General features: G+C 45.4%; 1 protein-coding gene across 7 annotated transcripts in view; it reads right to left on the bottom strand.

Annotated features, from left to right (window-relative positions):
* The window catches only part of CCDC171 (coiled-coil domain containing 171), a 207,451-nt gene that overhangs the window by 117,935 nt on the left and 74,537 nt on the right, over positions 1 to 14,979 (bottom strand). For all 7 annotated transcript variants that reach the window (XM_077921218.1, XM_077921217.1, XM_077921222.1 and 4 more), the window contains 3 exons: positions 14,410 to 14,610; positions 11,411 to 11,578; positions 6,949 to 7,137 (listed from right to left, as the gene is read on the bottom strand). In XM_077921218.1, the coding sequence (XP_077777344.1) occupies positions 6,949 to 7,137; positions 11,411 to 11,578; positions 14,410 to 14,610 (558 nt within the window). The remainder of the gene's footprint in view (positions 1 to 6,948; positions 7,138 to 11,410; positions 11,579 to 14,409; positions 14,611 to 14,979) is intronic.

Here is a 14,979-nt window from a genome sequence, read left to right as displayed (position 1 = left end):
AACCCTATCAACCGAATTGTCAAAAGAGAATTGCAGAGAAAGCTCTCCATGGAGATCTTAAGGCGGTTAAGCCTTTCTTGACTTGTAATAGGCAGGCTTCATTTGTGCAAAGCCACTTCCGACCCTAGGGAGGAGGTGGTGTTGCGGGCTTAGCGCCCCCAACACCTGCGCGGAGGCTGGCTCCCAGCTCCGCGCGTACAAGGGGAATCCTCTGCCGCGTCATCCCCTGGCCAGCCTATCAGCTGGCTCAGGGGGCGTGGCTTGCCACATTTAAGGCAAGCGTGGCAGAGGAGCTTCCTCTTTGCTGCCGATCAGCTGGGGAATTTCCCACCCACCCTCCCTTTAGGTTTCTCCTTTGACCTTGCTATTGACTTCGGTTGGTCGCCGTTAAGGGGCCTAGTAGGAATTTTTCCCCCTGGCAAATTGGCACCGGCCATTTGGTTTTTTTGCCTACCTCGTAGCAAATCGTCACAACTTCCATGGTTTGGCAGTTAGGCATTGGTTGGGGTATTGCTATGTAGATGAATTGGGGGGGGGGAGCGCCATCACCTCCCCCAGTTGCGAAGGGTAGTCCGGCAAAGGACTCTGGGGGGCATGGCCACGTCCGAAGCCTATGGAGGCCAGGGCCCAAGGCACGCCCCTGAGTGGTGACTCTGGGGGAGTGCCTAGTTGATGTGCATCGGCAGGGCTCCCCCTGCTGGTGTTAACCCTTCCTGGCCTCTCAGACAGACGGTCTGAAGCCGGATAGTTGATTAGGACCAATGCCTAAGCCAATACCGTTCATCACCTGTAACCAATAAAGTTGTGGCCAATTTTTGCCCATTAACCTTAATTATTGTGTCTCATGTCTTTATTTCTTCTGGTGGGAGGCAGGAACTCGCCACACAATGGAACTTTCTCCTCCTCTCCTCTGCAACTGCCGTCACCCCTGCACACCCTCAAAATCTGCTCCAGAGAGTTGAAGGGCCTCCAGATCAGATTTAGAGGGTGCAAAGGGAGAGGAGAAGAAAGGGAGGTGCCACTGCGTTAAAGGTACTCTCTGTGGACAGTGCTGGATGCAACTCACAGGGTGTGTGGCTAATTCCTCCCCCATTTAAGAAGCCATGGCTGTTGCGGGAACTAAATCTGGGCAGATGTCCGCAACCCTGTCCACAACACTCACATTGATTTGGACACCACTTTCACATGAGATTGGCATTGGAACGACTGAAGGTTCCACAAGCAAATGATGTAGATTAAACCCAAGCACATCTGCTTGCTTTAAAGCAACTCATCCATACGAAACAACCAACACAATCTTCATAGTGACATGTATTTTGACTGCAGTTCTCAGTTGCTGTGTCAACGCAACTGCTGTTCAAGAAAGCTTGCTTGTGTCTTTTGGAAGAAAATACCATGTGCGTTGTAAAAGGGAGAGGGAGAAGGAACACTGAAGGCGGCCAGTTGCTAAAAAGGAACAGATCTTCCAAAATAAGTGAAAAATGTGATGGGGACTGTATAAATAACCAACAACCAGAGTTTAAAAAGGTGTCAAGTCATGGGGAAAGAGCATACCAAACACCCAAATCTCTGGCTATATACACATACATGAATAATGTATGCAAAATCTTATGCAGAACCGATATTAGTATTTCCTGTTAGGCAAAAATGCAAGGGCTAATTACATTAATTAATCCCTACAATCCTGGAAACACACTAAAATACTTCAAAATGAAACCTGAACATCGGCCCAGAAACTACAGAATTATTAGCAACTGATTTTTGCTTCTAGAAGTAGGAAAAAAGTAACCTGAATTTGGGAAGCGCGGTGGGGGAGGAAGCAAACACAAACAACTCGTGGATCTTGGCCCTCAGAGGTGAAACGTCCAGAATTTAAGAAGGCAAATATAAACTCATATAGAGTCAAAAAGAAAAGCTCAGCTGGTATCTGTTACTAAAAACAAGTAGGCCCAGTATCACTCTATCTATCTATCTATCTATCTATCTATCTATCTATCTATCTAAAAGTACAGTCATACCTCGGGTTACAGACGCTTCAGGTTGCGATTTTTGGGTTGCGGACTGCCGAAACCCAGAAGTACCTAAACGGGTTACTTCCGGGTTTCGGTGGTTTGCGCATGCGCAGAAGCGCCAAATCGCAACCCGTGCGTGCGCAGACGCGGGTTGCGAACGCTGCAGGTTGTGAACGTGCATCCCGCACAGATCACATTCGCAACCCGAGCATCCACTGTACAGCAATCTTCCTTCCTTTGCCATATAAATGTAGACGCACAGGCTGCGTTTTTTCCCCCTTCAGCAGCTTGTAATTGTTTTGTGCCCAAACCTACGTTGCTTCTAATATTTCCTCAGAACCTTAAAAGTACAATTTCTTGAAAGGAACAGCAAGATTCTGTGCCTTGAAAGACTGGCAGCCCGACTTCATGGAGTGGAGCAGCTTTGAGAGGTGGCTCCCTGGGTTACGGCACTCTGCGGACTTCAAGAACCCTTTAAAAAAATTAGTCACTCCCCTGGAGAGTACAACTCTATTTTATCCTGTTTCTTGCTGGGTCTTTATCCTTTATGTTGGCAAGAAGACAAGACTGCAAACTGGAGACTTAATGACACCTGGGCTTCAAAGGACTTCACTTTATTTCAACTATTTTATTTTCCTCTCTTACAACCCTCACTTTGATTCCACTGAACACATGATAGTCTTCAACTAATTCACCTCTTCTGATAACAGACCTGCTCCTTCATAAAGCAAGTCAATTCTTCAAAGGGAGGGGCATCCCTTGCCCTAGAGAATCCCCCAACCCTTCTATTTGACGAGTCTCATTCCCCCCCCCCCATAGATCTATTCACTATCGCATTATTTGTTTTTATGTGAATATCTTTTTGCCTGTGTACCTGTGCTTCTGATTATATCCACAAAACGGGATAGTTGTTTGTAAAGGAGGTGGCCTATCGGTGTTGTTGGACTACAACTCCCATCATTCCTGACCTCTGGGCACTCTGGCTGGAAATGATGGGAGCTGGAGTCCCAGCAGGTTGTAGAGGGATACAAGTTCCCAAGCCTTGCGTAGTTGTTGTTGTTATTATTATTATTGTTATTATTATTGTTATTACTATTATTACTACTACTACTATTTATACCCTGTCCATCTGGATGGGTTTCCCAAGCCACTCTGGGTGGCTTTCAACAGAATATTAAAATAGAATAATCTATTAAACATTAAAAGCTTCCCTAAATAGGGCTGCCTTCAGATTTCTTCTAAAAGTATGGTAGTTGTTTTTCTCTTTGACATCTGGTGGGAGGGTGTTCCACAGGGCGGGTGCCACTATCAAGAAGGCCCTGTGCCTGGTTCCTGTAACTTGGCTTCTCACAGGGAGGAAACCGCCAGAAGGCCCTCGGAGCCGGACCTCAGTGTCCGGGCTGAACGATGGGGGTGGAGACGCTCCTTCAGATATACTGGACCGAGGCCATTTAGGGTTTTAAAGGTCAGCACCAACCCTTTGAATTATACTGGGAGCCGGTATATTATAGCAATGCTTAGTATTTATACAGCACCTACGTGCTCAATTCAGGTCAAGTAAATAATCTCTATCATCTATCAAAGAACCCTGAAACGTTGATAGGATGCTATTATTCCTGGAAGATAAGCCAAGACTACGCAGGGAACAAGGTGCTGAGTTGCGCCCAACACTGGGGGGAGAGCTGCACATGACGTCATGGACGTCGTGCATGACTGTCACATGGGTAGAGCCCAGCTATGTGACATTTGCGCTCCAGGCCGTGCTGGCCGGCCCAGGGTGACATCCTGCCAAGGTCGCACGATGTCAGGGCAACATCCCACCATGCCTCCTCTTCCCCCTCAAGATGGGGGGGGGGGGCTGAGCCCCATCTCTGTGGACATTGGGGGGCTGTAGAGGCCTCAGCCCCATAGCGTTGACAAGCCTGACTCCGGGGATTCACAGCCAAGGTGAGATTTGAACTGGACGGCAGAAGTTCCCTGATCTTTGCCTTAACCGCCATGCTACAGTAATGGTTTTATTAAAACACTGTTTTGTGTTTACTGGATGGTGATATTCCTACACATCCCTATACAGAATCCGAAAGGGTGCTAGACTACAACTAAGTCACTGGCTTCCGATGTTTCAAAACAGCATGACTTCAGAACTGAGGTGAGGAAAATGAATGTTTGAGTGTTTCCCTAATCTAAAATTCAGCATAAATTTTAAGAAAGGATGCATCAGGAGTAGGCTAGGTTAGAATGCTTGCTAATGTGCTGGGTGGTTTTTGGCAGCTGGGGACATAAAATATGTCCCAATTGTGGAACAGCGCAAGGAAGGCTATGCCACAATCTCTTTCTGAAAGTTGTTTGGTTCTGAGCATTTCTCAGGGTATTTCAAAGCTGTTGCCTTGCAGCAACGTTTACTCTTTCTTCTAAGTGGGGAAAGCATTGCACAACTCTGCGTCCTCTCAGGATAACCTTTAAACCAGAGCAATCCTATTTTTGTGAGTCTAAGGGGCTGGAGCATAGGAGCATGGGATCAGGCAGCCACAGGTTCTTAACCTGAGGATATGTTAAGAGGGGGTGGGAGCTGCCACTCATGAAAGAGGGTGCGAATGAGGGAATGGACTAAATGGATCTAGAAAACCAGTTTCCTCCAAGAGCGCCTGGATCGGGTCCATGACCACCCACCCGCACAAGAACTATGCCCAAGAATGGGAGAAGAAGGATATTCTACAAGCTAGAACATGTGCAGAGGAGGGAAACCAATCTACAGATGTAGAGCAGTATACAAATTGAAGAAGAAGATCAAGATCTGGAAACCAAATGAGGAATGACTGAGGGAGTTGGGTATGTTTAGCCTGGAAAAGAGGAGACAGATGAGATGCGACCGCCATGTCTATTCAAATTGTTAGAATTCCTGCTCCATGATTGCAGTCATGGGATTTTAGTCTATCTCATGACGGTGTATGTTATGACTCCACAGAGTGAGAACTGACAGAGACACAATGTTTGTGTTACTGTGTTCCATGAAGTGGGACTATTGTCCTTTGTTCTTTTTCTCTCCGCTGTCTGATGCTAGAGAGAGAGGGAGCCATGTTGCAGTGCTCCATGTATGTTTATATGTAAATAAAGTAGATTAGCCAAAATGCTGAGTTGCTGAGGTCTGTTAACGCATGATGCGCAAACTCTGCGGATCCCTAAGTGTGCCAATGTCTGTTGGCATCGGTCATTGTGATGTTCGGGCTGAAGAAGGCTTATGAAGCTCCCGAACGATCGACCGGGAGGGAGGGAACATGCCAGTCGGGCATGTGTCTCTGCCAGGGTCCTACTCGAGTGTAGGCTGAACTCCTGAGACAAATATCTAAAGGGAAGACAGAGAAGCTTGTTTTCTCCTGCTTTTGATTGTAGGACCTGAACTAACGGATTCAAGTTACATAGAAGAATATTCCAACTAAACATCAGAAAGAAGATGGGAAGAGCTGTTTGACAGTGGAACGGGCTCCCTTGGGAGGTGGTGGACTCTTTCCTTGGAGGTTTCTAAGCAGGGGTTGGACTGCCATCTGCCACGGATGCTTTAGCTGAGATTTGCATTGTAGGGCCTGGATAAGCACACGAATGTAAATACTTTGCATATATACTTCTTTAGCTATATGTTCTACAAGTCAACACTTTTGAATATTTTAACAAGTGTTTGGACATTGTTCTAATTTCAAGGAAAGAACTGGTATTTGGGCTTCCTAGCTGCAATTGAGCTACTTTGCCAACAAAGCATTAAGTGAATATTAATTACCGTATTTTTCGCCCTATAGGACGCACTTTTTCCCCTCCAAAAATGAAGGGGAAATGTGTGTGCGTCCTATGGGGCGAATGCAGGCTTCAAGAAGCTCTGCGCAACCCTCGGGAGACCGGCGCCACTTCGCGCCGGCCTCCCAATGGCTGCGCAGAGCTGCCTGCAGTCCCGGGGGTAGCGCAGCCCTGCGCAGCCATCGGGAGCGGGGCGCAAAGTCGCGCCCGCCTCCCGATGGCTGCACAGAGCTGCCTGCATTCCGAAGCCTGGGGAGACCGGGGTGACTTACTGCTGGCCTCCCTAGGCTTGCGGATAGCAGGCTGTTCTCGGGGCTGGGATTAGGGGAAGCTCGGGCTTCGCCCGCGCCAGCACCGCGCCTGGGGGAAAAATAATTTTTCCCCTTTATTTCCCCCCCAAAAAAACTAGGTGCGTCCTATGGGGCGGTACGCCCTATGGGGCGAAAAATACGGTATACGGAAGATTTGCAAATTAACTCTTGTTGCAGTATCATGGTGGCTACTTCTTTACACCTTAGGACAGAGGACAACAAAAGCCACAGTCAACGGCCTTTGAGTGTTCATAAACTCAGAAAATATAGTCCAACAGATACTGGCCTCCTTGGGGTGCCATCACCTTTAGCTAGGATAAATAGCTTATGCCAAGACTACTTTATCTTGCTACCTCGCTCACAAGAGTGCAGGCTGTTTCTATGTGTTTAACCACCTTTTGTTACGGCAACTAGCCTATGAACCGATGCCTGATACGCAGTTCAGCATAAAGTGAATTTCAATAAGTTTAATTCTACCGCACCGTAGGAAGAGCAATCACCAAGAGGCGAAAGCATCTGGTGCTCCGCGTAATAACACAAAGAAGCCAATGTTTTCACTCTGCAGGTAACTTTCGCATGGTAACTAAATGGGAAATACAACTGCAGGATCCAATTAAACAATGCAAGTTCTGGAATGCCTTCACACAAATTCATACCCTTCCTAAAGAAAGTAGAAGTTAATAGTACCAAAAAGAGAGAGAAAGAAAATCATTTCTTTAAGCACACAGATATTCCCGAGCAATTTAAAATTGGTTTGGAACCCAAACCACTGAAATAATATACTAAATATTTAAAGAATACTTTTAGAAGTTTATGGTTTCCTGGCAGAAATATTGTACCTGTGCCCTTGCATGAACTTCCCCGAGGAGCCCAGAATATTGCTGTTCCAATTCCTTCTTCTGCTTCACCCAACAGCTTTCCTGAGCCTTCATCTGTTCCGTTACTTTGCTGAAAGTGTCTTCCTGGGTCTGCTGAAGCTCCCTCATCGTATCAGACTTGTTCTTACAAACATACTCAAGGTGAGATATCTGCATGGTTATAGCATGAAAGAAAATCTTTGTTTAGCATTCTTTATGGGTATATTCCCAGCCCTAACTTAAACCAGGGCACTTGGAAAAGTATTCAACATCGTGGGCCGAACCCCGCGACCCGGGGGGAAATCAAGAGCTCTTTGGTAACAGTGAAAAGCCAACTACATCCAGAGTTCTGACTCACACTGCACAAATGAAAATTCCGATAATAAACTAGTACGCAGGCTTCACTATCGGTTTATCTTCCAAAAGCCTCAGCATAAAGACCCACGCTAGCGAAAGAAACAAGCCAGGAGTTCAGGGGTGTAGTGGGGACGACGACAGGGGGACCACGGTCTGGATACACGGGGGTGGTGGTGGTTTTTAACGTGTTTTTATTAAAGATTTCTCGGTTTACAAAAGTATAGTGGTACCTCGGGTTACATACGCTTCAGGTTACAGACTCTGGTAACCCAGAAAATAGTACCTCGGGTTAAGAACTTTGCTTCAGGATGAGAACAGAAATCACATACCGGCAGCAGCAGGAGGCCCCATTAGCTAAAGTGGTGCTTCAGGTTAAGAACAGTTTCAGGTTAAGTAAGGACCTCCGGAACAAATTAAGTACTTAACCCGAGGTACCACTGTATGTGCAATGTCTCTTTTTTCAAGTTACATTTTCTACAGATCAGTTTCATTTGTTGAGACATGAGTGTTACATTAGGAAGAAAAGGGGGGAAGAGGTGGAGCGGCCTTGGTGAGTAGGGTGGAGTTGGGTGGCGATGTTTCTATTTTACTTAATGTATGTGTGGGGTTTTGTGTCAGCATCGCTTGTACGGGTCCTCTTGACTATTTGGTTGTGTTCCTTTGGTGGTGAGAGAAGTTGGAGTTGCCCTAGGGCAGCGGTTCTCAACCTGTGGGTCCCCAGATGTTGTTGAACTACAACTCCCATCACCCCTAGCTAGCAACGCCAGAGCTCAGGGATGATGGGAGTTTTAGTCCAACAACATCTGGGGACCCACAGGTTGAGAACAACTGGCCTAGGGCATGGGTAGGCAAACTAAGGCCCAGGGGCCGGATCTGGCCTGATCGCCTTCTCAATCTGGCTCGCGGATGGCCCGCAAATCAGTGTGCTTTTACATGAATAGAATGCGTCCTTTTATTTAAAATGCATCTCTGGGTTATTTGTGGAGCATAGGAATTCATTCACCCCCCCCCCCCAAAAAAATAGTCCGGCTCCCCCCACAAGGTCTGAGGGACTGTGGACCGGCCCCCTGCTCAATAGGTTTGCTGACCCCTGGCCTAGGGTGTGTTTGGCTGTCTTTGATTGGCTGTAGTGAACTTCTTTTTCATGTGTGAGTGGGTGTTTTTGAATCAGGTTAGCCATATTGATTTGTATGCTGTTGGTGGATTCTTGTCCTTGTCTTGTTGGGCTGTGTATGTGATAAAGGAGAGCTGTACCGGGGTGAAGACATCTTCTTCCATTTGTCCCCGTATCAGTTTCAGTTTATTGGTTAAAGGTAAAGGTAAAGGGACCCCTGAACATTAGGTCCGGTCGTGGCAGACTCTGGGGTTGTGACGCTCATCTCGCTTTATTGGCCGAGGGAGCCGGCGTACAGCTTCCGGGTCATGTGTCCAGCATGACTAAGCAGTTTCTGGTGAACCAGAGCAACGCATGGAAACGTCGTTTATCTTCCCACCAGAGTGGTGCCTATTTATCTACTTGCAATTTGACGTGCTTTTGAATCACCGACCTTCTGATCGGCAAGTCCTAGGCCCTGTGGTTTAACCAACAGCGCCATCAGCGTCCAGTTTATTGGTTAGTTTTTCTAATAAAACTGTTTCCCATACTATTTGGTACCATTGGTCCATGATTACTCCTGACAGGTCTCTCTAGTGTCTGGCTATGGTCTTTCTGACGACACGATTTTGAGAGGGTACGCCCCGGGCACCAGCAAAGGACGCAACACCACTACAGGAGGTAGTAGGGTCTAGAACAGGCATGGGCAAACTCTGGCCATCCAGATGTTTGGGACTACAATTCCCCAGCTAACAGGACCAGTGGTCAGGGACGGTGGGAATTGTAGTCCCAAACATCTGGAGGGCCGGAGTTTGCCTATGCCTGGTCTAGAGATCCCGTCCATCAGTCTTCAGGCGAGTTTGGCAGCTAATCTCTCCCTGCACCGAATTCTCTACTCACTCGCCACCTTTCATGTTGCAAATCAGTAACAGGGCCCAAATGATGGATTGGGCAGATTCTTGTGCTGTGATTAGGCACTGCACAAAGCAAACTGCCTTGTAAAGCAGCATGCTAGGCGAAGTGATTTTCCTGTTGACTTAATTAACCCGTGAATATAGACACATTAAAAACTAATCTGATGGGGAAAGCGTTACATATTTGCTATACCCAATGGATAAGCTTATGCACAATTTAGAGAGTAATAATAATAATAATAATAATAATAATAATAATAATAATAATTTATTAGTACCCCCACCCAGCTTTCAACATATACAGTTGCTCTATTTCTCAAAACAACAACTCCTGAAAACAGATTAAGTTCTGTCGTTATTGTTTGATGGTTCGGGTGATCCACTCCTGTCAGAATTTCAAAGATTTAAAAGCGGTTGTTTGTCGGGTGTTAAGGAAATGTGCTTAAATTGGCATGTCTCTAGGTTTGTTTTAATGCAGATAATCTAGACAGCAAGGCCAAACGTATTCATTTTATGCAACTGCAGAGGAGAATATTTATTACAACAAAAGTAGTTTGGGAAGTAGCACTCCCTAGTTAACTTAAGTTAATCTAGCCTCATAATTAACCGATAATGAGGTTACCTTTTGATTTGTTTCAAAACTAGGCTTAATAAAAACAAGAAGAGGGTTTGGGAGTGTTGAAGTTCTCTGTGCTGCTTGGATGAGAAACTGAACCAGTTCCGTCTTACAAAATGATGGCAATGCCTTCCTTTTTGCCTATTTCAATGCGCGTTTGGGGAGCTGCGTCCCTAGATTTTGGAATCTTCTCAGCACCCTGTGAAAGATCTAGGAGCTTCCCCTCTTTTTTGAAGACCTTTATTTTTAGGCAGGCTTCGTATACCCCATATTTTACCAATTGTTTTCATGCTGGCTGTTGATTTAATTCTACTTTTTTTTCCTGCTTGCAATTCTATTTACATGTTTACAATCTTTTAATTCCACTTTGGGAATCTGACAGGATTGAAAAAGCATGTGGGAAAGAACCCAAATAAAGTAAAACTGCAGTTTCTATACACTGGGTAGTAATTCATCTCCAGTTAAGCCCCAGTCACGACCATCCTCAACCACTTAGCTGACCGAGGCATTTATTCAGCAGTTTGTAGAGCTTCAAAGTGCTTTTTCGACTACCAGTTTGGATTAACTACTTTGGGGCGGGGAGCAATATTTCAAACGAAATTTCCTTAGTGCGTTCGCTTGGCTCTTAGGTGTAGACTTAAACCATCCCTTCATCCTAGACTTGAAATGAGTTCTGGCCGATGCAAAACATTTCCTCCTCCCCGTCCCTCCGGAGCGAGGCCAAAATCTGAAACTTTGCTACTAGACCACAGAACGCAACTGCAGCTCACCCAATGAGCCAGGAATGGAAGTCTGCAGAAACATTACAACTAAGGCTGTCAAGCCACTTCATCATAACAAAATGAGGGAATTATTTATTTTCAGCGAAAACCGCACAGCATATTCAAGAACTTCACTGCCGGGGCCTCCCTTGAGGAAAATATTTATCTTCTTTAAACTCATGATGTATTTATCACTACACCCTGCATTATATTTACAAAATGTAAGCATATCAAAGAAGAGCCTGGGCCATTTCTTGGGAACACTCTCCAAATAATTCCCTCCAATTCGCAAGCAAATATTTTAAAGATGATGTTCCTCCAGTCGGTGCATTTTGTTTCTGTTTTATGCCGAGATAAAGAGTTGGTTTATTAGTGTAAATGACTAAGTTCTTTGAATAGCTTCATCAGTAAGATTAATTTATTTTCTTTTAATTAGGTCCCTGTGGCTAACACTGGCTAGTAGTATTAGCAAGTCCTGCATAGAAGCTGGAGCTCAGAGACTTCATAAAGACTTCAGTCACATTTACATGCCCACAGCAATGGCATCAAACCGAGCTGTAGACAAGCCGTAATTAACGGTATTGAATTATTAACATCCAAATTCTTTTTGAAATAAGATGAATGTCAGTCCTTTTTAACGATACTGTGATGTGGACAAATGTCACTGCATTTAATAGAGTCGGCTGGTGCCTGAGGACAGTACCTTCTCATTAGCCTTGTTGAGGTCTAAGATCAGGGCATCAACATTCTCCTGCAAGACTGTGCAAAGCTCTGACCAGGAGAATTTATCCAGGATGCCTTCTGGTTGTTTAAGAAGAACGCAGCCCGCTACCAAGTGCTGGTACAAAGTGTGGAGGAAGGTTAGCTTCTCCTGCGAGACGGGATTTAATAAAAAGGAAGAAAAAGGCGGGGGGGGGGAGAGAGAAATAACTGTAAATGGAGTCAGAGTCCAACGAAATACGTCATGTAAACAATAATGTGTGTGTTCCAAAGGAATATACGACCTATGCTCCAATCATTAGTCAAAATCAGAAAACAGATAATTGCCCATTATATATATACACACACACACAAGCTGATCCTGCAGACACTTTCTAGAAGCCAGGACACCTGCTTTTCTCTCTGGCAAAAGGCCAAAATGAAGAGGCGCAGGATCAGACCTCGCACAATTGTGCAAACCATAACCAACATATTTTTGCATCTGTTAATGGGATGCTGATTGCAGTTATCTAATACGGTCAAACCTTGGTTCCCTCCGTTTTTGAATGTTTCAAAAGCTGAAAGTAAATGCTCAGGTTTTCGAACGTTTTTCGGAAGCCAAAGGTCCAACGTGGCTTCTGCTCGAGTGGCAGGAAGCTCTTGCAACCAATCAGAAGCTGCGCCTTGGTTGTCGAACGTTTCGGAAGCCAAACGGGCTTCTGGAACAGATAACTTTCGACAAGCGAGGTTTGACTGCAAGCAACAAAAAGACCACAGTAACACTTTGCGTAAGCGACAAACTGAGTGTTAGGTGGGTCAGCTTCTGAAAAAGGCAGCTGAGAGTTTAGGTCTCCATAACTCTCCTGGCTTCAGCGAAAGGAACCCGAAGCCTCCGGAGCGCGGCGGGAACTCCCGCCATGCTCCGGAGCCTTCGGGTTGCCTTCAATGAAGCCTGGAGAGCGAGAGGGGTCAGTGCGCACTGACCCCTCTCGCTCTCCAGGCTTCCAAGGTAGCCGCCTGAAGCCTCCAGAGCGCAGCGGGAACTCCCACTGCGCTCTGGAGGCTTCGGGTTGCCTTCACAGAAGGCGACTGAACGCACCTTGAACGCAGTGAAGACACCTTGTTTTAGAGGGGGAGAACAAGAGAAAAAAATTCTCCCCCTCTCTGCCAGCGCCCCTTCAGCGAAGGTGCGTCCTATTGTTGGGTGCGTCCTACAGAGAGAAAAATTCGGTGATTTGGGGGTTTTTTCTTGCATTAACCGTATCCAGTATAGTCATACCTCTTGTTACATTTGGTTCAGGTTACGTCTTTTCAGGTTGTGTCCCGTGGTGACCCGCAAGTACCGGAAAAGGTTACTTGCGGGTTTCACCACTCGCGAATGTGCAGACGCTCAAAATGACGTCATGCACATGCGCAGAAGCGGCGAATCGCGACCCGCAGACACGTCTGCTCATGTTGCGAACGGATTCCGTTCGCAACCAGAGGTACCACTGTACATAGGTTACAACACAAATATATTTGGGGAAACAAATTAGACTATTCATTCCTTGGAGGCTTTTAAGTGGAGGTTAGATGGCCATCTGTCATGGATGTTTTAGTTGAAATTCCTGAACTGAAGGGTTTCAGTCTGGTTTCTCATCTATCTACAGGGCAGAAGAACTGCATCCTGCATCATTTCACATGATGCAAAGTGATTTAAAAGTTTTTCTCCAAGTCCAAACCAAAAGCTAGACTCCCGATCCAAACCCCACTAGGTTCGGTAAAAAATATTTCCACGGCTTCCAGTATGCTTTAGATACAGTCCAACTCAGAACGTTTCCAAAGAGATTTTACAAAGGCATTAATAATGGAATTGCTATTGTGATTCTCCCCCGTCCCTCGACCATATTTTGGTGTTTTAAATCCCTCGTGGGAAACCACCAACAAGGCACAGTGAAATATTAACAAAAAGCGTTTCCACCCAATCTCTGGCTTCTCGTTGTTAATTTAATCTGTCGCCATTGTGTCCTTTTTGCTTGGGCTGTGATAAACCAAGCATGGTAATCATCCGTTTGGCCTGGAGAAGGAATCCAAGGTCCCAGAATCAATTCACACATGTCGAACCCAACCACAACGCTGTAGACACGCTGACTTTACAATATAGTCAGGCTTCTAGTTTCCTCTACTTTAATCACTATCTGATGAGAAGAACAATTCCAACCGGTCCATATGGACACAATTTAAATCCCAGACTGTTAGAAGGGTGGAAAGAATGTTTCCTTTTTACTCACTTGGCATTCCCGCTCGTATTTGTTAGAGTAATGAGCTCAATATGCAGCACAATTTAGATAAAGAATAATACAGTTGATGTACCTAGCGCAGGAAAAGTTGTGTGTGCAAAAAAAAAAAAACCAATAACCAACCAGCAACAACAAGAACTAAGTGCAAGCACGCTGTGTATTTTTAAAAATAGGATAAACAACATGGTAGAAAGCGTGTTTCAAAATAACACTTCATGAAACAATTATTGTACACGGCAGACCGTAATCTGCCGCTACCCAAAAAACAGGAAACTAGTTTTACTTGGTTGGTGGGTGCGTAAAATGACCCAGATCCTACCTGCCCTGCTGCATTTTTTGGTTGTCATTTGAAACAGTTAATAGCAATTAGTGCCAAGGGATTGCAAAGCTAATCCGTTCCAAATGCAGATATGTTCCAAATGTTTATGTTTGATTTAGCAAAGCAGGAGCTAAAAATATGTATGAAAAACCCCAACCCTAGACATGTTTCTTAAAATACACTTATGTCTCTTCGCAAGAGCTCCATAATATTTTTTTTTTTAACTGAAACGAATAAAATACTTAATGGCAGAAGTAAAATCACATATGGGCCTTGCAGAAGGCCTGCCGTAATGTAATATCTTATTGTGGAATCTAAATCTACAAACGAGTCATCTGATATATGCAAATGTGAAACGTTAGGATTAAAGATGCATTTGGACAGACATCTTGTTCCTGATAATACCTCTGTATCCTTCTCATAAGCTTGAGCAAGCTTCTGGATATCATGTTCGGATTCTTCACAACGCACTTTCTCCTTCTCCCAGCAGTGCAGTAGATTCTGAAGTTCCTTTTTCAAAGTGGCTATTAAACATTCTCGATCTGCACTCTTGGCTTGCCAATGGGTTAACTCTTGGTTGGCACCAGCAAGGCTATTTTTCAATTCCTAAAAACGACACGGTAGAAAACAGAAGAGGTAACAGAAGCAAAGCATCCTGCCTCTGTCTTGATAGCCTTGAAAATAGGAAATCCAGCACATTTCTGAGCACAATTCAAAGTGTTGGTGCTGACCTTTAAAGCCCTAAAGAGCCTTGGCCCAGTATACCTGAAGGAGCCTCTCCACCCCCATCGTTCAGCCTGGACACTGAGGTCCTCCTCCGAGGGTCTTCTGGCAGTTCCCTCACTGCGAGAAGGAAAGTTACAGGGAACCAGGCAGAGGACCTTCTCGGTAGTGGCACCCGCCCTGTGGAATGCCCTCCCATCAGATGTCAAAGAGAAAAACAACTATATGACATTTAGAAGACATCTGAAGGCA

This window comes from Podarcis muralis, chromosome 17 (assembly GCF_964188315.1).
Source record: "Podarcis muralis chromosome 17, rPodMur119.hap1.1, whole genome shotgun sequence".
In the NCBI taxonomy this organism is placed as follows: Eukaryota; Metazoa; Chordata; class Lepidosauria; order Squamata; family Lacertidae; genus Podarcis; species Podarcis muralis.
This window is presented reverse-complemented; position numbering and strand designations above follow the sequence as displayed.